Source organism: Hippocampus guttulatus, chromosome 1 (genome assembly GCF_054856545.1).
Source record: "Hippocampus guttulatus isolate MCC_2025c chromosome 1, RoL_Hgut_1.0, whole genome shotgun sequence".
NCBI lineage: Eukaryota > Metazoa > Chordata > Actinopteri > Syngnathiformes > Syngnathidae > Hippocampus > Hippocampus guttulatus.
Window position 1 is genome coordinate 2,978,580 of NC_141261.1, and position 22,155 is coordinate 3,000,734.

The 22,155-nt window shown below is 41.4% G+C and overlaps 2 protein-coding genes across 2 annotated transcripts; both read left to right on the top strand.

The window, feature by feature from the left end:
• Positions 1–1,578: 1,578 nt before the first annotated feature.
• LOC147210046 (zinc finger protein PLAGL2-like) lies at positions 1,579–8,944 on the top strand. The gene is made up of 2 exons (XM_086101224.1): positions 1,579–1,741; positions 3,417–8,944. The coding sequence occupies exon 2, from the start codon at positions 3,778–3,780 to the stop codon at positions 5,065–5,067; it is 1,290 nt and encodes a 429-aa protein (XP_085957350.1). The 5' UTR covers positions 1,579–1,741; positions 3,417–3,777; the 3' UTR covers positions 5,068–8,944.
• A 1,119-nt stretch (positions 8,945–10,063) lies between these two features.
• Positions 10,064–21,880, top strand: mfn2 (mitofusin 2). Its single transcript, XM_086101239.1, has 18 exons — positions 10,064–10,330; positions 11,802–11,983; positions 12,233–12,368; positions 12,824–12,986; positions 13,080–13,204; positions 13,416–13,524; positions 13,869–13,976; positions 14,125–14,278; positions 15,313–15,380; positions 15,682–15,803; positions 15,995–16,121; positions 16,270–16,374; positions 16,873–16,975; positions 17,349–17,569; positions 18,825–18,980; positions 19,362–19,558; positions 19,666–19,800; positions 20,462–21,880. Exons 2-18 carry the CDS (start codon positions 11,806–11,808, stop codon positions 20,529–20,531), a joined length of 2,277 nt encoding a protein of 758 aa, XP_085957365.1. The 5' UTR covers positions 10,064–10,330; positions 11,802–11,805; the 3' UTR covers positions 20,532–21,880.
• The last annotated feature ends 275 nt before the right edge of the window (positions 21,881–22,155 follow it).

Below are 22,155 nucleotides of genomic sequence, written 5' to 3' on the forward strand. Positions count from 1 at the left end.
AATAAATATTGTTTTCTACTTAAAATGAATACGAAGAGGTCCTTTCACATTGGAATTTGGCATACAGGAAGTCCAGATTTTTGAACCCTCTTCACTGCACATTCTACTCACCGGGATGCTGAATTTGTAATCTCGCTATCACAGCATGAATGTAAACAAACAAGTGCAATTTTCTGGCAGACGTTTGTTCATTGTGAGTAACAGATACAGAAGGAACACTTCAAATCGCCTGTCCCATTTTGTCCTTTCTGTTGCTTCACTTTACTTTATCGCCAACTCTCGTACTGCTCCATATCTCTGGGATGCATTTCTTGTTAAAGGAAGGAAGCTCCTTGAAGTTTTAGCATCGTAGACAAATGATATCTGCTTCAAATCAACAGAAAATGTATCTCAATTAATACAGATGATATAACATGATGCAAAAAGAATAAAGGGATGTGTAAATAAAGGAATGGTAACATTAAAGGGTTATGCACAAATCAGTCGTGACTCGAAATGAGATGTGAATTCGTCGTTGTAAACGGACGCTAAATGAGAATTTTTGGATGTGAATCTGAGCAAATGCTTTAATATTGTCAGGTTGTCACACAGACTGAATGGAAACTCAGTATGTGTGACGTTAGTACTGACTCTAGGGATTGCACATGCGTCATGTGAAGGCAGACATGCTGGTTGAACACATTTTACTTTCATGAGCAATGTCGCACCAGAAAGAAAGGCAGGGGAGATGCTGCCACTTTTAAATACAGTAATTATGTCAGTGTGAAAACATTTTATATGGTGGCTTTAACTCCTTGGCCTACCTCAAAAATGTCACTAATGACAGAGGCTGATTCCCATCAATATTCAAAAAGTTGCTGAATCCAACATTTGCTACCTTCACAAGCATTAGCTGCTCAGTGAGATACCACCTTAAGACGACCTAAAACACCAGTGCACTATGATAATGTCCTTGAAATCAAAATGCAGGGAAGGACAGAGTAAGTGGAAAAGAACTAACATTCTAAATTCCTTTCCACTTGTACAGACATTATCATTGTAATTTGAACAAAGCCTTTGTAAGGGCTAGATAACAATACTTTTCTGAAATCATGAGTAAAAAAAACAACAATACAAGCACTCTGTTTGCTGTGGTTAATGAATTTACTAATCTCCGAATCGAATCATGCTTAAGCTCCTCTCAACAGATAAAGGTGATGAATTTGCGGACTATTTTAGTTAAAAAAAGTACAAACTATCACATCAAATAGCACAAATCCCAAAACCAGCCGGGAATAACTCAACTGCCATGCGAGAAATAGGGGAAACTGTTCAGTAGCTGAAACTAGCTGTCAACTAATCATCTGAATTTTTCTAAACTCATTTGGCCCTTTAGGAACTACCTGGTGCCAATAGGCACCTCGTTGGTGACCCCTGGTAGAGCGGCTCGTCCTACACAACTTCAAATACACATTAATAAATAAGGTATTCTTTAAACCAACCAAACGAACGGGAAATTACTGTTCTTGACCTGTCAGCATTGACATAAGAATGAAAAAGTTTGTGGTCGGGCTTTCCGCGGTGGTTGCAGTGAACCCGGGGTGTGACGTCACGCTCCCAGAATGCACGGCTTGCATCGCGGCGCCAGCAGATCAGGCCCAGACTCGCTCGAATAAACATCTTCTAAAGCCTTCATCTGTCCAAAATGCCCACGTGGAGGCCAATTGGAGCGCGGTGGAAGGTCGGGGTGGTGCGCCAGGCGGTAAGACACGTCTTCTGTGTAAATGTTGACTCGAATAGGACTTTCTAGCCAATTTGCTAAAGTGATACAGAGAGTTAGCTCCCGCAAGACAAACTCCGACACAACTTAGTGAAGCGGACGTCCATTGTTATTAATTGGTCATTCTTGCTCGGTTAAACTTCGGACATTTACCCGCAGCCGTGGGAACAAATATGTATACCGATGTGGTGCTTATCGAGTAATCCACAAGTGTGAACTTAACTCAACATCCGCCACCGAAATTCACGAAGGCAAGTTGGGCTAGCAGACAACTTTAGCCCCGGTCAGGTAAGTTGTGGTCACACATTCGCTCCAGCTTTGGACTTCGTAACTTCAGACCAGCACCAAACATCTATAATGACATATATATTTATTAAATAACCCATATCCTGTATCCCTCCAAATATTTGCCGATCGTTTTCAACACTGTTGCGGACTCTTGACGGAGGGAAGCAAAGTGAACACGAATGTCGTTCTATGTGGCTCCACAGGATGGCGCTGTTGGTTGATTACGCCCTCGTAGTGATCGTTCAATAGCGTCACTTCTCCCAAATCTCGAAAAAAAAGTCAAACAAATGCTGCCAGCTGGCAACTCCCTCAAAAAATATACTTGTTGCATTTGAGAAGTCGAGTAAGAGAAAGGTCCAAGAGATAAACTCTCAAGTAAACATTGCAAACCTGTGGGTTGAGGGTTATGGAATACAATGCACCACGTTTTGTGGAACTTAAAGATGAAATTCAATGTTTGCTTTACAGTACATTTAGGGCAAAGGTAGAGCATAAACTGGCGTGATGAAACCTGGGTTGCGAGCAGCGTTTGTCCAAACATTTACAGACAGCATATGGGCCAATCTATTTAAGCAACTTGTTTATTTTCTGTCCTGACATACACATGTTGTTAAATCAGAAATATTTACTGCTAGCTACCCATATTACATTCCTATGCTGTTTTTAAGTACCATTACAGGAAAATGAGCTCAAGTTGTATTTTGAGCTGACGTTCTATGTGGCCTAACTAGCTGTAGTCAAACTTTTTTAGGACTTTTTGTCAACTCAAGCACCTTATCCAGGGTTAGTCGTTATTACTTGAGGCTCCATGCTGCATAGAAGTTCACTACTCAATGGTTGAAATGGTACTCAGACTTTTGGGCTAACTGTTAGTTTTCCCTCTACTGCTGGAATGAGTCGAGACAAACTCTGGTTGAAGTATATTTTCCTTTCTTGTTTACGTGCAACATGGAGGGTTGACCCTCCACTGTTTAATTCCCTGGATTTGCACTCCTTTGTCTTCCAATTGCTAGCATTTGTGTATGCGGTGTGCATCTGTATTTGAGTTTTATTTGGGAAATGTTTACATAATGTTTTCATGACATGTTCTTTCATTTTAATCTGCCATTTATGTATTGGAATGCAGGAGGAAATCTAGAAATCGAATGGGATTTGACATGGCCATCTAGACTGTATATTTCTGGTTTAATTTGATTTATGACAGTCTCCTGTCCATAGTGTGCTCATATCTTTTGCAATATTATGAGAGATGGGACTCTAGCGATTACTGTCTGTTGTTTGTTATTATGCATGCTTTTTACTCAGTCATCTCACTCGACTTCAGGTAATGTAATTTGCTCAATATGGCAATCTCTTGTTTATCTTTCAGGTCTTTTGAGATGTTGAGCTTCCTCTGCTGAACACCAACGGACTCCGAGTCAGCAAAATAAACTGTATTAATTGCAGCCCTCTTGGGTTGCTATGGCAGGTGCTGTCACTGAAACCAAACGCTGGACACAGGCCTGTCCCACCAAGGCAGGACAGACCACACGTCATTTCCACAAGAGATCATTAAATAGTCAACAAACTGCACTTAGTATTAATGCAAACACACAGAGATAACACAACAGTCTAGGACCAAAGAGTGGATGGCCAGCTAGCTGGAGAATCCTCATGAGTGTTGCTTGTGCGTGCTCCTACTCACTCAGTTTTTATCCAGCGACACAACCAGCAACCTCCCCCGTAGGACCATGTTCCACCAGCAGGAACAACTGAAGGGGCAGCTGCAGGATAGCCACATAGCCAACAGGCAGCTGGGTTTTCACTGCCAGGAGTGTGGGAAGCAATACAACACTCAGCTGGGTTATAGGCGGCACCTAGTGGAAGCTCACAGTGCTGGCGCGGGCCTGTCCTGCTCGGAAGGGGCACCGTCGCTGCTGGAGCACCTGGGTGGTGGCCATATTGACAGGCCTCCATCAGCAGAGGGCAACAACAATGCTGTTGTGGCGGTGAGAGAGAGGAAATATTCCTGCGAGCGATGCGACCGCCGTTTTTACACCCGGAAGGATGTACGTCGCCATGCTGTGGTGCACACTGGACGCCGTGACTTCTTGTGTCCTCGCTGTGCTCAGCGCTTTGGCCGCAGAGACCACTTGACGCGACACTTGAAGAAGAGCCATGCGCACGACGCAGGTTTGATACCACTGGTGACAGCCAGCACTCCTGTGGCGACATCCACGACAACCACCCAGTGTCCCGTCAAGGAATCCAGCCCTTTAGCCTCGGACAGAAGCTCCTCCACCTCCAAGGAACCTGTGGAGACTTTCACCAGGGAAATGTTCAACTCCTACCCCGTTACCAGTCCAGTCCCCGGGATGAGTCACCCACATGGCCTCATGCAGGTCTCTCTGTCCTCAAGCATGGGAGTCAGTCGGCACATGCCCCCGCCGTCTCCTCACAACCACCACCATCATCACTTGCAGCCTCTGTCGGCGCCTCAGCAGCAGTCGTACAGCAACGTGCCCAGGTACCAACAAGGATCTACCTCATATCCTCGCACTGACATGGACAGTTTCCTGCTGGATCTGCAGGGTGCCCCTCCTCCACACCTCAGCTCGGTCAACTCTTCTACCTCTACGTCCACCTCTCCTCAAAGGGAGATGCTTGCTGAAGGGATTGCTGTCGGCAGCGATCCCCACCTAGTGCCCAGGAATGCTGAGCTTTCCTGCACTACTAACATGGAACTTGGGCCACTGTTGGGCTTCTTGCCTTTCAGCCTGCCGCCGTACAGCTCTCATGTAGGAATGGGCGGGTTGATGATGGGTTACCCTCCTTCCACCACCGCCACCACCTCGCCAACCTCTTCTACTGGGTTATCCTCCCAGGCATCCGGGCCTTTCACCTTCTTCCAGCCTCCTCAGGCTCATGTGCCCCAGGGCGCTGTAGCCCACAACCATAGCCAACTACCTCAGGCATACAGCACTTCTGCTGTCAGCACTTCTAGCTCCTTACCTCATTACTACCAAGCCTTTCAGCAATAAGCAGTTGTGTGTTCTCAAACTCGTCTTCACAAATGCGTGTGTTTTTCCTGTCAAGGGTCAAATGACATCTTTATCCATACGTGTATGTGTCCTGACTTGTTACTGCGATAGATTATTCTGGAACACAACAAATCACCTCATCAGTATTACTGTACCGAGTAATTTAAAAAAACAAAACAAAAAACACTTGAATGCACAAATGTTGCCTATCTCACTACAACCGGCGAGAGTAATTCTTTCAGACCTCCGAACAACAGTTAATGCACTTGATTCCGCTCTCACACCTTATGTGGTGACGACCTGGTTTAACGTCACGAAACATGTAGCACACACTTACACGTCACACGTGTATAGCCACCTTGAAGCACTGCGTTCAAAGAGGACCCACCAGCATAGTGACATAACCGCCATGAAATGCTTTACCCTTTGTTACCATTTGTTTCTGTATCACTCATTTAGAATGCACTTAAGTTTAGTTTTCATCATAACATACCTTTTTATTTTTCAATGGCTTCAAGGCAATTGGCGTTTGTGATGGATAAGCAGTTTCATAACTATTTCGATTCTCTGCAGACTCAGGTTTGTTTTGTGACAATTGTCTGTTAGTTACAATGGTGACTATTTGGCTCAAAATACCATTGAATATACACTGAGCAACCAGAACATTATAACCACCTGCGCAATAAATTGATATCCAATATTGGAGCTGCGTCCTGCCTTTACAAAAAAAAAAAAAAAGAAAGGTGAGAGTAATGATCAACTGAGATCAATTGTGTGTTGCTTCGTCATGAGAGCTGTGTCTGAACTGAACGTTATCTTTGTCATGGTCGAATGTTTGATGCAGTGCTTGTATTGGATATCATGTGGTTGTAGCATGACTACATTCTTATCCAAAATGTCTTACAGGGAATGTAGTTGGTCACTGTGCAAATCAGGAAACTCACCTCAGGAGCTTGACTGATACTTAAAATAAAATGCACAGTTTCTTTCTTGGGGTAATGATAATCTTGTTGTTCATCCAGGCCGGTGTACTCTCAGGGAATTGAATCGCTAGCTACTGGACTGTTCAGGTTGTCTGAGAAGACGTTTAGCTCCTCATCTGAGCAAGCTTCATCAGTTGATGCTCAAGGCTTACTTTGTAGATAGGACAACACAAGATAACTGACAGATGTTGCACAGTGCCCTTCTGGCATTTGTTCTTTTAGAAATCCATTTTCTGTAGTCCCTCAGTGGCAAGAATTCATTTTACTCCCGCAAAAAAATTGAAGATGTCTCTGGTGATGTTTTGTCAACTCGTTGCTGCTTTCAAATGTTGCTTCCTGTTTTTTTCCAGGGTGTCCCAAATCACGTACAGTAGTTAGGAGATGCATACCAGAGATTGATTAGCTAAAGTACCAATCAGAAATTGATCCAATGAGCTCAGTTTTTAAGCAAGGATTTATGGGTAAAGTGTGAAAATGAAAGTCAAATGCAATAGTAAAACATGATTTTCTCTTGATTTTTGTCAGAACATGTTTCTCAACAGTGTGTGGTGTCATGTATGTCCACAAGTTTGAATACATTTGTGATCATGAGAAAATTATTCCACCGCTACGGCGTTTAAAGGAACCAGCAAACATTAATCGTCACAGATAACCAACCGTTTCAGTCATCGTGTGAGGTGGAATGGCATAATGGAGAAACATTTTTTTCTGATTCCATGTCCTTCACATCAATTACAATTGCCATGGGAGGAGTTATTGCAGCCCAAAGTATAAAGAACAAAACTGATGGATTTCATAGTCAATTGTACTTGTGGAAACATGGATGTTCTGAAGTGTCCAAGCAGTTTTTTTTCCTCATAAACGTACCGGGATGTTTTTCATATAAAGTGCCAAGACTTAAAGCTCCACGTTTGAAACATTTTCCCCTGCAACTTCCATTTTGATCTGTTGAATGGTACAAGCATTGGCCTTGAGTCGATTTGCCATTTGTATATGTTTTGAGGCAAACTATTGCGCTTAAACTAAGTGAGGCGACCCGGATTTTTTTTTAAAAAGTGTCATTTAGAAATTTAGCTCTTCTGGAGATGAGCAACTATGATCATTGCTGTTTTGACCAAGCACGTCAAAACTATTCTAGAATATGTGTAGCCTTTTCTCCTATTATCCATGACCCTGTCGGCCACTTTTTCTTTTGGCATATGGCTGGCTCTCGAGAGCTTCGAATGAAATTGGGACTGAAACCCCACCCCGTCACATTGAAGACTATTGCAATCCATCCTTTTTATACTCTAATCACACGGTCAAGATGAATGGATCCCAACCGGGATTCCAGTCGTGAGAATTCCCTTCACGAACAAGTTGCAACGACTGTTGTGATATTGGAATGAAGGCATGCAAAGAGATGAAGCTATCTCTTTGGAATCCATTCACTCTGCTGATTGACTGTTCCACTGGCATTGTCACGAGTCTCACTGTTGCATTGCACCAATGTCAAAATGCTACTGTTGTGTGTGTCTCTCTCTCAAAGAGTGTCTAATCTCTTGACAGGGTTAAAGCACTTATGACATTTCTGGAAAAAAAAAAAAGGTTTATACCTCAAACAGAAATAAGGGTTTCTGTTTTTCCTTTATAGTTCTAGTTGTTTTGGCGCTTTTTCCATTAGTTTTAAACTTTTGATGGTAGCGTTTATGAGTTAACTCTTAATATAGTGGCAGACATTGATTATTATATAACAAACATTCTACCTCTATCTTGTCATATCCTTCTGCAATATCATTAGAAAATGTTGAAAGCTGTAACAGAAATTTTACCACTGAAAAAGATTGTGTTGAAATTTAACTTTGAAGGACAGGCTACACACTCTGATCAGAGGTGTAGTCCATTGAATCGAGCATTGTTCTGTGTACTGGCCTTTAATGACATTTCAACTTATTTACTACCTCAGAAGTGACAGGCAACTGCTTATCTAACTGCAGAGAAAGTGTCTAGGATTTAATGTTTTGCTTGCTCTCGCTCCATTGTGTAATGAGAGCACCTCATCGCGTAATATCAAGTGCAGTCATTTTCTGCTCGACTGATTTCAAGTACCGCGCCAGCCTGTAAATATAATTGTTACATGTAGGATAGCAGGCAGGATTCGGATACTTTGGATTCACAGTGGGCAACTCCTGAAATAAACATCAATTGCCTCTTCTGTTACACATCCTGAACGGAATCACTTTCAGTATTTTTGTGTCGGTTAAAGGACCCCCGAATATTTTCTGATGTGACAAAAACGATAAATGCTTCTTAATAGGGTTGGGTTGTATTTGGCATTTCAACAAAATACATTCGGCTAAATCATTCTTATGTTTTGCTGTTCTGAATGTACACCCTGAAAGCTAAAAACAACTGTTAAAAAAGCTTCTCATGCTGTCCTTGCAGGAAGACTTACTACCTCTCATGTCAATATGAACATTGATGCATCCGAATTAGACTAATATACTCCAAACGTAACAAAAGAAAATCAACCCGGTTTTGGTTCAAGTTACTGTACTTATGAAATGCAAGGATTTCATGTATTATGTAATGTCAGTATGTAACATTTAAGCCTGTCCACATTGTGTATGACATGTTTCACTGTGGTCCAGGGTCAAATATGTGTAAACAACTTTGAACCTGTGTTTACTTTCTCCTGACTATGTAAAAACACAAGCAAGACCCCATTTTCCATCTGTAATTGTGGAATACTGTTAGTACTCTTTGGAACACTAATAGGCTGGCTGTGAACCAAGCGATCTCATTTTTTTTTCTTAGTTTGCATTATCACATCATAGCAATTAAGACCACGAAGGCAAGGTGAATTGTTATTTTCTTGTCTAAGCAAAACAAAATAAATATGTCCTGTAGAATTACTCAAAGTTGCAGTGGTTTTAAATTGGAACTGGAACTCGGGAAGGTGGTCGAATAATTTGAATATGGACAAAATAGTGGGGTGGGACAAAGATTGTTTTGCACAAAACATAATTGAAAAATAACATAAGTACACCTACCATTAACAACAATGTCTCTCTAGACTAAAAGTAACTCATAGTAACTAAAGAATCCTAATTGAGAATGTTACACCATCATACAAATTTGGACGTAATTTATAACAATGAGGGATTTTAATTAGTTTTTAAAAAAAAAAAGTGTGGTATGGACTTCCGTGACACGCAACCCCAATGAAGACAAGTGCTGTAGTCAATGGATGGATTTTAATTTGGCTGAAATTTCATTCATCCATCCATTTTCAACAATGCTTATCCTGAATAGGGTCACAGGGTGTCCTGAAGTTTATCCCAGGTGACTTCGGGCAGAAGGCAGACTACACCCTGAACTGATCACCAGTCATTCTCGGCACATTTAGAGACAACCGAAACATTCACACTCACATCCAAACCGTGATTGAGTGGGAACTGATCCCATGCCGCCCGCTCACAAGACAAGTGAGTGGACCACTACACCATTGGCAAATTGGCTGAAATTTCATTTTCAATTCATGAAAAGCAAAGGTGGTAAAAGTACTCGCTCACACTCATATTTAAGTATGGATAGTACTCGTGGGGGGAAAAACCCCCTAAATTGTACTACAAATACAAACTCTGAAATGTACTTCGGTACAAAACAAATCTACATCCAGTTCCGGTTTAGAACATTTTGCACACACAAAAAGCTGCATTATTCCTTTATGTCACTTCAATTTCTTTTTGGAACGTGTCATCTGCAAAGTCTGAAGGAGTAATTAATTTTCCTGTTTTGACAAAAATACTACAGCTGAGTTCGAATATATGGACTAAATGAAAAGGCTGTCCGAAATTGAAATACTCGGGTAGTGTTCGGCCACCTGAAAAGTGTACGTAAGTACTGGTACGAAGTTGTTTTCTACCAAAGCAGAAACGGTAGTAGTACATACTCCGGAGCAGCAGGTGGTGGTATTTGCGTGACGGGGCTGTTGTAGAGCACAAAACCATCCCGGAAGGTGAGAGGGGGCGTCTCTGCTGGGTGCTGTGGAATGAATATTATGCTGCCTGTGGCGTTATTTTATGTTTAGGGCATTACATTAGAACATAGCGACTCCCGCTGACCTTAGTGTATTTGACAGCGCCGTGCACTGAACGTGAAAAATAGATTTGCCTATATCTGTGTTTCTGGACGTGCGCGCTAACGTCACTTTTTCCATTTATCCGTTGAAGTCACGGCTATGAGATCAGGATCGAGGATGCAAGTGGATTATTTGTGAAGAGCGAGCCCTACTCACGGTAAGCCCAAATGGTGATGCAGAGCTGTTGATTGCCATCAGACGCAAATTAAGTTATTGCTGGTCACGGCTTGCCCTCTAAACATTCACTGCGGTGACATGCTAGTTGGGCCTCATAAAGTAACCCCTAATTACGTAACGACAGTATTTAACACTTGTGTGATTTTAAACAAAACATCAGATGTGTCAGAACATGTTAGGCTTTTTCATTTCTGCTCTGGTTGCACGACCAGCTCTTTGATTGTCCAAAGGTACCGCGTTAGGCATATTCATATTTATAGGCGTCATTTATAGTAATTTTGCTTCTTTTTGTGACGCTGCTTGCTTACATGCTTTCAACTCTGCCATCAGGCCAGACTCCACACGCAAAAATGAAGTCAAGCCAGCGGCTACAGCGATCGTTAATAGTTAATACTAACCCTTACGGTAATCAGCCTCCTGCGAACGGCGTTGGCCACCTTCAAAATAAAACTGGCCTATCCATGCATGCACGTCAGTGTATAAAATAACTTCTCAGCGGTCAGGTAACGATGAGTTAATCCAGGGAAAATGACAACTGTTTCAGACTCGCACCAAGAAAGGTTGAGATAGAAATAAAAGTTAACAGTGACTCTGCATTGTTGATTAAAAATTACACCTGATTTTTGAAAAAATCATTCAAAATGAATTTCCGTTATCAGACTAGTCCTAGGGAACACTAGGCCACACTCACACTTGTTATTCAACCACAGTACCGGTACTGTACTTTCATGAGGATATGATGTTGAATTTCAAAATAAAAAAAAAAATCTAAAATCTGCAGTTTACACCTAAATTAAAAATTCAGTTTTCATTACCCCACAACCAGACCAGGTCTAGAGCACACTAGGCCACCAAAGGTATTCAACGAAAATACTTTTGTTCAAATATGATATTGCATTTCAAAATAAAAGTCCTCTGAAATCTGCAATTTCGATCTTTACACCTGACTTAAAAAATTATCAAAAATTCAGTTTTCATCATCCGGCAACCGGACCAGGTCTAGGGCACACTAAGGTACCCCAGTTATCCAACCACAGTACTTTCATTAGGGTCTGATGTTGCATTTTAAACTAAAATGCCTTTGAAATCTGCAATTTTGACCTTGACCCCTGATTTAAAAAAAATAAATAAAAAATCAATGTTCCTTATCTCACAATCAGACCAGGTCTGAGGCACACTAGGCCACACCCGGTATACATTTCTATTAAATTAACCTAAATTCCAAGTTAATTCCCATGGAAAGTTTCCAATTTGGAATATTCAAATCTCCTTTCTTAACTTGCCATGGAAAGTTACAGGAAACGTTCCAGAAATGTACACATCCCTTTGCTTTCCCAGCAACAAGAGATCAAACTTTCATTCGCTCTCCTTTCAAGTGTTTTCAATACAATAATACAATCCAATCCAAATGATTCCTGCAAGTTAGTTTGTATTGCTTCTCCTCCATCCAGTGCCATGTCTCTGGTTTTTCCACGGCCCAACACCAACGCAGTCCACAGCAAGAAGGATAAGAGACTAATGGCGGAAGTGAATGCATCGCCGCTCAAGCATTTTGTCACCGCGAAGAAGAAGATTAATGGGATCTTTGAACAGTTAGGGGCCTATATTAAGGAGAGTGCATCATTTCTGGAAGGTAACTTTGCTTACGTTATAATTTTAGGACTACAATTGCTGCTTGCATGATTAAAAAAAAAAATCTAAACAAATTTGATACATGTAAACACACACACACACACACACCAAACGATTTTAATTGTACCCAAGTAGGCGAACAATGTATAGTTTTAGTGTTCATTTTGCTTGAAATAGAAAAAGCATTACACATGTTTTGGAGCTGTGTCTTGCACCATTGAAGAACATTATTCATTGCCCACTCTGCTAGATGCTCACAAAAATGAAGAACTGGATCCAGTCACTACGGAAGAACAGGTGCAGGAAGTTCGAAGTTACCTCACCAAGGTAGCAGGCATTGGAGAAGTGCTAGCGCGAAGGCATATGAAGGTGGTGTTCTTTGGGAGGTATGTTCCTCTTTTCCAAAGTTCACATTACATTTTGCTTCAGGTGTTTAAAGTAAGGTTCCACTTGCAACTCGGGATTCAAATTCAAATATCGACCTCAAGTGTGAAGCGGATGTGCTAACTATTCGACCATTGTGTCACTCTCTTATTGTTGTTGTTATTATTCTTGTTGTAATAATACGGAAAACAATATGGAAATGATTCGTTCATGTTCTCCGTTTCTTAGCGCGAGTTAAACTTGGGTCGCTTTTTTAAGAAAAGGGTATTTGGAAAAGTCACTTAAGATAGTGAGCAAATCGCTATGTTGGCAACATTAACTACAACAACAACATTAAATTGCCTTTCTTATAATTATGAATTTTCAAGTATTCTCAACATTTGCCTTGGCATATGGGTACTATAATTAAGAATTTGATGGCACCCATGTTTTTATTTTTATTATTTTTATGCTCTAGGACCAGTAATGGGAAAAGCTCAGTCATCAATGCCATGCTGTGTGACAAAGTGCTGCCTTCTGGCATTGGCCACACCACAAACTGTTTCCTGAGAGTGGAGGGAACGGACGGCAATGAGGCTTTCATTCTGACTGAAGGCTCTGAGGAGAGGAAGAGCATTAAGGTTGGTCCAACTGAGTGCTTTTTTAATGCAAGCGGGCATTGCGAGCAAACTGCCCTCACGCAAGGATACTCACTCTTGTGTCAACACTTCCAGACGGTCAACCAACTGGCCCATGCGCTCCACCAGGATGAGGACCTGGAGGCTGGGAGCTTGGTCTGTGTCATGTGGCCTAAAGCCAAATGTGCTTTGCTCAGGGATGATCTGGTCCTGTTGGACAGGTCAGTCATATATTGTGGATATACCTTTACATTAGACAGCTAATTCACATGACACTAGAATGTAGGCACCAACAACGTTTTGGGGAAGCCAACACTGCTGATATACGGAAATGTGAAATTTGTTCTCAAAGCAGAATAGATCTACACACCAACTATGCATCAATTTAACCTTATGCTCTTTTTTTTTTTTTTTTTTTAATAATAAATTCAGTCCAGGTATTGACGTGACCACAGAACTCGACAGCTGGATCGACAAATTCTGCTTGGATGCAGATGTGTTTGTCCTTGTGGCAAACTCTGAGTCGACGCTGATGCAGACGGTGAGATACGACCATTTTCTATTACGTATCCTCTTCAGAGTCGTGCTTAACTGGATTCTCTCCCAGTTGACTTTGGGCGAGAGGTGTTGAGCAGTATGGACTGGTCAACAGTCAATTGTAAAGTAAAGACATATAGACAAACAAAATGATGTTTCCCATTCACACAAACTCATGAAAAGGTCAAAGTAGAGATTCGGACCCTAAATTATTGAATGATAGGCAGGCATGCTAATCACATAGTCCGCCGTGCTGCCCGGTTTCCGGCTAATGGGGTCCAGCTGCTTTTGAATCCAAGTTGCATTGACATGCTCATGATTTCAAGCGTGCCAACTGTGTCTCTGCAGGAGAAGTCGTTTTTCCACAAAGTCAATGAACGACTTTCCAGTCCGAACATCTTCATACTTAATAACCGTTGGGATGCCTCAGCCTCAGAGCCTGAATACATGGATGAGGTTCGTCTCGTTTACTTGTGTTATAATCATTCTGTATGTATACATGAACTCGGGTGCAGTATTCATACTGGCAGCGATAAACAAAATAAATAGAAACAATACGGCTTCTCAAGTCATCCCCAAATCGCCAAATCTTTTTTTTTGCCAGGTGCGGAGACAACATATGGATCGCTGTACCAATTTCCTCGTGCATGAGTTGGGTGTTGTGGACCAAGCTCAGGCCAGCGACCGCATCTTCTTCGTCTCTGCCAAGGAGGTTCTCCAGGCACGTGTGCAGAAAGCTCAAGGAATGCCTGAAACAGGTGAGAGTCGACAATCACTCACAAATCACTCATGAAAGGTTCGTGGGAATTTCCCGACATTTGCTTAAAGGTCAAGAGTGAATTAAGCTTGGCCAACCTTCTTTAGAGTAATACTTTTAGCTAAAACAATTTCAAGAAAACTGTCAAGGCGATTTGCCAAGAGATGTATGAGTTACTTGGTCATAAAAAATAAACCAATCAAATGAGAGAGAGGAAGTACAACGATAACTCGGCGTGCCTTCTTGTACAGCATGATTACGTAAGTGGTAGTTTGACTTTGCTTGTGTCCCAACGTTCAAATTACAAGCAAATCGAGTTGACTGATTTTTATTTATTTTTTTACATTTTTATTGTGTTGCTGTGTTTTGTGGGACAAAATGTAAGGTACAGGCATGCTTAAGATCGTCTAGTTGTCAAGTAAAGTGAACATCAGACAAATACAAAACATAAACAATCGCTAGAAGCTGCAGTAAGCATAAACTCACGCCCAGACACTCACATGCAGACTAAACGGGCAGTTTCCCAACCTCACTTACATGAACATGTCATTGAAAGGCAAACCTACAACCCTACATTTGTTGTCATAACTTTCAGCTTGTTCCAACGTACAGTAATTAATTGCACTGAATAAATCCATCTTATTTATCTATATTCTCATTTATGATGTAGGTATACAATAAATCTGTATTTTTATTTCTTCAAAAAATAACAAATGGTGTGTTTTGGGCTGCCAGATTGGATCATTTGCATTTCATCATTTGGTATACAACTAAATTGAGTTACGAGCTAGGTCACGCAGCACATTTAACTCTCAAGTCACCACTGGAGTTTGAGGTGTTCGTAAGCTTGAGAGATAGTGGATGTCAGCACCGTTTTGAACTGCGGATTCCCTGCATAGCCCAAAAGTGTAATGTGCACGTTTTTTTCCCCCTCTCATCACGTAACAAAGTAGATAGTACAGTCATCAATTCCAAAACATTTTCCTCAAAAGCCATTCTCAGTGCCAAATCGTCTTATTTCTAATTATATTTCAGGTGGGGCACTTGCTGAGGGATTTCAAGCTCGAATGTTTGAGTTTCAGAACTTTGAGAGGCGATTTGAGGTAAGGCTAAAATGTGGAACCCTTATGAATCATTTCTTCAGGGCAATTTTTGAAGCACTGCAGTGATACGTTCTATATGGTCCTTTTTAAATAACATATTATGTGTGGTTTAATCGGGACTATTCTACGCTACGTTGTTAGTGCTACGGCCATTACTCTTGGGGGATTCTTATGAATATTAACCACAATTTGATCATGTGGCCATTCCTTCGGGGATATTTTACATTTGGTGCTTCGAGGTTCATGCCCATTACTGTTTGTGTGCTGACACTTATTTGCTGATGCAACTGCTCTGTTGTAGGAGTGCATCTCTCAGTCAGCGGTGAAGACAAAGTTTGAGCAGCATACCGTGCGGGCCAAGCAGATCTCTGAAGCTTTGCGCCACATCATGGATGCTGTACACATTGCTGCACAAGAGCAGAGGTCCGTATGGCTTTTAAGCTTTACACCAGTAATCTTAGAATTTTGATGGTAGCTCTTTGACTTTTGTTTGAATTGTAAAAGATAGTGTTGGTTGCGTAACAACGCAAACTTGTGCGGTGTTCTCTTGAAACTAACACAAAAACGCCACCGCCCTTAAATATCCTCTTGTGCTCTCAATTGTTTGTTTATAGGGTCTACTGTCTTGAGACCAAAGAGGACCGTCAGGACCGACTGGAGTTTATAGACAAGCAGTTGGACCTGCTGACTATGGACTGTAAGGCCAGGATCAAGAAAATCACAGAAGAGGTGGAGAGACAGGTGAGCATGAACATATTCCCGACACTTTGGGTTGCATGGAAACGTCTCAAGCAGTGAACCGAGTTTGTCTTTGTACGTTTATGTTGAAGTTGGTCTGTTTTTCACGGATTGGAAGTAATTATAACCCACATTCACTGCTTCTGTCCAGGTTTCTAATTGCATGGCGGAAGAAATCAGGAAGCTCCATGTGTTGGTGGATGATTTTCACATGGACTTCCACCCATCACAAGTGGTTCTCAAGGTCTACAAGAAAGTGAGTTTCAGGACCTTTTCAACACAGTTCTGAATTGTTCTCCCTGAAAAAATGAGAGGATGATTTGTCCCTTGTCTGCTGTGTCTCAAGGCAATTCAGAAACGCCACTTTTTTAAAATTAAATTTGATTTATTTTTTTTAACAATTATAGGGCAAGACATGATTAGATTAGATTAGATTAGATATCCTTTATTAGTCCCACACTGGGGAAATGACAGCCTCCAGCAGCAAGAATGTAGGCAGAAAGAAGAAGAAAAAACAAAAACAAAAATAAATAAAGTAAAAAGACGAAAAGAAACTCAAACAGGGATATGCGCTGCTGGAGAGGCAGCGCCAATTTTGCATATAGCGCTTTCACAACAAAGATATGGTTGTCGGATGCAGCCAGGACACCCCTCCCACTCTGCATTGATAAAAATGTTGACAATTTTGGATATTGCTCTCCACAATGTAAAAGTGTGGCTGCTAATTGTGAAAGTTTTCCATTTCATTCGCTAGGAGCTCCACCGCCACATAGAAGAGTGTCTGGGCAAGAACATGTCAGAGAGGTGCTCCACCACAATCACCACCGCTCTTCAGACCACACAGGCAGATATGATTGGTAACTGTCAAACCGTAGCATAAAATTTAGCTTTGACCTGAACTATTTAATTGAATTTTATTCGGTTTGCATTTTCCATGTTTTTGCTCTATACCAAGTCATGAGCATGTTCCCTGAAGTGCTCGAAAATGGCCATTAAACCTGTCGTTGAATTTTGAGGAAATGTTTTTTCAGTACTACAATGTCTTTAGTGTACTATTTTTGCTACATTGCCCGGATTTGTTAACAGCGAAGGGAGTTTTTTTGGAGTTTGTATGACCTAGGAAAGAGCACTATAGTGTACGTGAAGCTGCCATACTGCACATTTTCTAGACGGGGATGCCTGGCGCATGAACCGCATCGGTGAAATTGTTCATTTTCGTGTGTCATGCAGAAGGTCTGAAGCCTCTTCTACCCAACCCAGCCAGAGAGCAGGTGGACAAGCTGGTTCCTCGCCAGTGTTTCAGTCTTAGTTATGACCTGGCTTGTGACAAGCTTTGCAGTGACTTCCAGGAAGATATCAGCTTTCACTTCTCTTTGGGCTGGACAATGTTGGTCAACCGCTTTTTGGGGCCCAAGAACACTCGACGAGCCCTCATGGGCTACAGTGACCAGGTAACAACCTACATATATAACATGCGTTTGATGATGCACACACACGATGGTTTGGATGAATGATTGCTGCCTTTACATTTAAGATTTAACGGTCCCAATTTACAAACTTTTCATAATTTGCAATAAAAAACTGTTTTAACTGCATGCTGTGCGTTTTCCCCCACATTTTGAGTTTTCGTACTATAATATTGGCTATTGATGATCCTTTAAGTGATGTAGTTGCAGCAATAAAACCATCTACAACCTGTCAAAAAAAGCTAAACGTTTCAAAATGTAATTTCCATTCTATTTTCTGATGCATAGTTGATATAACTTCCAAGGAGAATGGTGCGTTCCAGTTCCCAGTACTGGGCAGATTAAAAAAAAGCTCTGGACTTGAGCCATTATGTTCGAAGTCATCGTTCAATGAAAGGATTGGCCTGTAGGTGGCGCACTTTCCAAAGTACAGTATCTGCGCTATTCGGAGACATGTCTCCTTGATTATCCCCACTGGATGGCAGTGAAGACTGATCTTTTGTCATTTTATGCTTTCTCTCGGGCACTGAAAGTCATGGCAATAATGAGAGACCGATGTCATCTTTGTAATCATTTACTTTACAGTTTATAAAAATGATACTATGGTCTCCTCATTTGAGGAATAGGAAGAAAATACTTTGTAAGAAATTTCATCCGTGCTGTATGTTGGACATGTACCACATTTGACAATAAGCTTGACTTGAACTTGAATTTGATCTTGAACTTGAAGGTATTTCCTTCGACTTGCTGCCGTATGACGGTTCAGGCCTCCTGAATGGTCTGTTTTGGTCTGACTGCTGGAAGAATTCATTGGGAAAGCGGTAGAACATGGGATTTCGCAAATCCTATGCTCACCACATCTTTTCAAGCAACCAGCTGACCTTTGTTGCAGAGGATTTTATATTCAGCCATCAGTTTTCTAAAAAGCCTGTCAAATGTAATTAGTTCTTTTTTTTTTTTTTCTCAATGAAGGCTGCTCAAATATTGCCGCATCAAGATGTTCTATTTGGATCCATCTTGACACGGCACTATTGATTTTAAAGCCTTTTTTGATTTAGTCCAAGCAAAACTGGTCATTAAATAAAGTGGACACATTAGAAAATACATATTTTCAGTTGAATATTTGTTTCCACAACTATAACATTCAACCTTTTGACACCTTCAAAGTTCCTTCTGTGAGCATGGAGTCAATTGTCATCTCGGAACCAACTTGTTAAACTCGTGAATTCTGCTCTTCCAGATCCCTCGAACTTTGGCACTTACTCCTGTCAGCGCCGGCATGCCTCCATTCCCGCAAAACTCCATGACCCAGGAAGAGCTGATGGTCTCCATGGTGACCGGACTTGCCTCCCTCACCTCCCGGACCTCCATGGGTGTCCTTGTCGTTGGTGGTGTGGTGAGGACACATTCCCGCAGAACGAATTTGAATGATTTACAACCGGCACACGAAGCGACTAATTGACTGAACGCTAAAAGTGGTTCTAATTGCCTCGGTTAATGGTTTCAACTTTAAACCATTAATCAAGGCGATTATAAACTGATTTATTACAAGTAAAACTGTGATCTTAAAAGTACTTGCACTGAATTTCAAGTGCACCTTCAACCATTGCTGTACCCGTAAAAGACAGCTTAGATAGCGTGGAAACAATATACGCTAGCTACTTGCCAACAATTATGATGAAGAATGACTTAAGTGTTGCTGTCCACTGCAAAAACGATCAACGTTTGAGCACAGAATTTTAATACCGTGTCACAATGGCTCTGGCGGCGTGTGCAGATCTGGAAGGCTGTGGGCTGGCGGCTGATTGCTCTTTCTGTGGGTCTCTACGGGCTCCTCTTTATCTATGAGCGCGTCACCTGGACGACAAAGGCCAAAGAGCGTGCGTTCAAGAGACAATTTGTCGACTACGCCAGTGAGAAGTTGCAGCTTATCGTCAGCTACACTGGATCCAACTGCAGTCACCAAGTCCAGCAGTGAGTGTTTCCACACCGTGTCAATCTGTGGTTTCATTCATGTTTTTTGTTTTTTATTTTTTAAATGACCATTTTGTGGTCTTGTTTGTGGCGTGTGTGCACATCAGAGAGTTGGCCGGGGTGTTTGCTCAGCTCTGCCAGCAGGTAGACGTGACTCGGCAGAATCTTGAAGATGAGATCACTGATATGAACGGCAAGATTGAGCTGCTGGATGCCATGCAGAGCAAAGCTAAGCTGCTACGGTAAGAAGCTCACCTCAGTCTGCGTACATGCGAAACACTCGAGGAGGTGAGATGGACAGTGGCACATTTCCATGAGACGTCTGACTTCATCAGCGTTGTAAAAAGAAGGTGAAAGGTGTCGTGTAGTTCTTGATCCTTGGAGTCTTTTGATCAAATAATCCTGATGTTAAGCCACTTTGGAACTGTTTGATTCCTGCATTTTCCCATAAAGTTTGGATGATAAATTGTGACTTTTTTTTGCCTGCGGCGTAAACAATGATGCTGCTTGTTTGCAGATATGTTTTCTTCCCCCATCAGAGGAGCATCAAACTCTCCTCAAAGCTTAGCTTCCCTTTGATTAGCCAACGCCGTGTTGACCGTTTGTGAATTCACACCGTGTTGAAGGGTTAACCGTGCATGTTTTAAAATCAAATCTGCACGCATTGAAGCTTTCCGAATGGCTCCCTGAATTGCAGCGTTCAGTTCAGCAGGTGGCTTACAGTTCACCAAAAATGAGAGGCAAAGTGTTCTTGCGTCAAGCTGTTTTCCCCTCCCAGTTGAAGTTCTGTGCAACTGACTTAACATTCAACGAAAGACAATTCCATGTCACATATTTAATCACCATCGTTGGCATCAAGTCATTCTAAACCGTTGTGTCATTCCGTGTGCATGTGTGTCTTAGGAACAAGGCGGGCTGGCTGGACAGTGAGCTCAACATGTTCACCCAGCAGTACCTTCACCAAAGCAAGTGAAAGTGACACTGCAGCCACTTGGCAAAGTGGACAATAGAATCCGGGAATATTTGGGCATACAGTATCTAATAATTTTTTATTTTCCTCTTTGTCTCTGTATGTAACGATGGGTGGCAATCTGATTATTTATTGCGATATACCGTGCATCAAAACCACTCAAATGGCAGTGTGAATATGAAAAGAGTTGTAGTTGGCAAATGTGATGCTGTTTTTTTTCCCCCCTCTGTAAATACGTGTTGAGAAACATGCAGATAAGTTATTTGAAGAGTTGTGACTGCAGCTTGGAACACCACCGGGAGGTCGTCCAAAATGTAAATAATGAGACAGAGTGAGGAAAATGAAACCTGTTGAATTCTGTGTGGGAAGAAAACACAAAGAGAGGGTGCCCTGTGTCATCAGACATGGACCACACAAGTCACAAGAAAAATTGGCAAGTAAATATCAATGACATAAGAAGGATTTGTCCCTTTACTGGTGGTCATCATTAATGGAAAATTTAGAATAATCCCGAATGCTCATAACCTCTGTTATGCTTGCTTTGGTCTGAACGAAGACGTTTAAGTCAAATCAATATATTTGTCCCAACGACCACCTGAAAGTGATTAAATTTTTCAGATTCAATGAACTTTTGACCCTTTGAAATGGAATGAGGAATTTTAAGACGATTCACCTTTTACGCTTGAATTTGGGTTCTATGAGAAGTCTGACATAAATAAGCCTAACATTCAAACACCACAACTAACGTGACAAGAATGCAAATAAATAGCGGAACATCAACTTTCCTGTTTTTTTTCTTCAACAGTAAATGAGAAAATTCATGGGTTATAATTAGAATTGCATTTTAGCATTAAAAATATCATTCATCTAGTTTGAAGAGCTTCTCTGTGTGAACCATTACGGAAGCATAAAAATGATTTAGGCAATTACCAAAGCTGTCAATTTATAGCAGCCGTGGAAACAAATTTTACCACTAAGGGTAGTGGTCTAATCAATTTGTTGAGCGCTGTACGTATTTCCCCCTGACTTTCTCCTCTGACCTCACAATTGAAATGCAATGTTAACGTAAAAAGAATCATGTCGCGCTCGAGTGACAAGGCAACAGCTTTTCCCACTTTTCACAAGTCTTGTCTTTATGCCAAGTTGGTTGGACAGCGGACAGATAGGATGTTTTTCTGCTCTGCTTGCGTATTGGTCTTCCCCACTGGATTCTTAGAAATGGGAATTGTTTTGGTTTTGTGTATATATATCAATATTTAAAAATATGGTGTATTCTTCTCTTGTATGTAAACATGAAATGATACAGCACATATCTGGAGGGTTTTGTTCACAATTAAAGAAATGACACTATTGTTATCAGTGCAGTTTTTGGAGCCAGCTAAGAGTGAATAGAGGGGACCCATCCTAAGCAAATCTGTAGTTGCTCAGCACTTTCAAATCATTGCCAGTGTGAAGTCAATTGACAAAAGTATCGGAATTATCAGCCTTTCCACTTCATAAAAACATGACGGTGGTCTAGATTCAACACGCTCAAGTTAACTGCTTGAATATACTGTAGTATGAGCATGTTTCTGTGGCTTTTCTGGTGATTTTTTTTCCTACCTTGAGTACGCTACCATATTTCAAC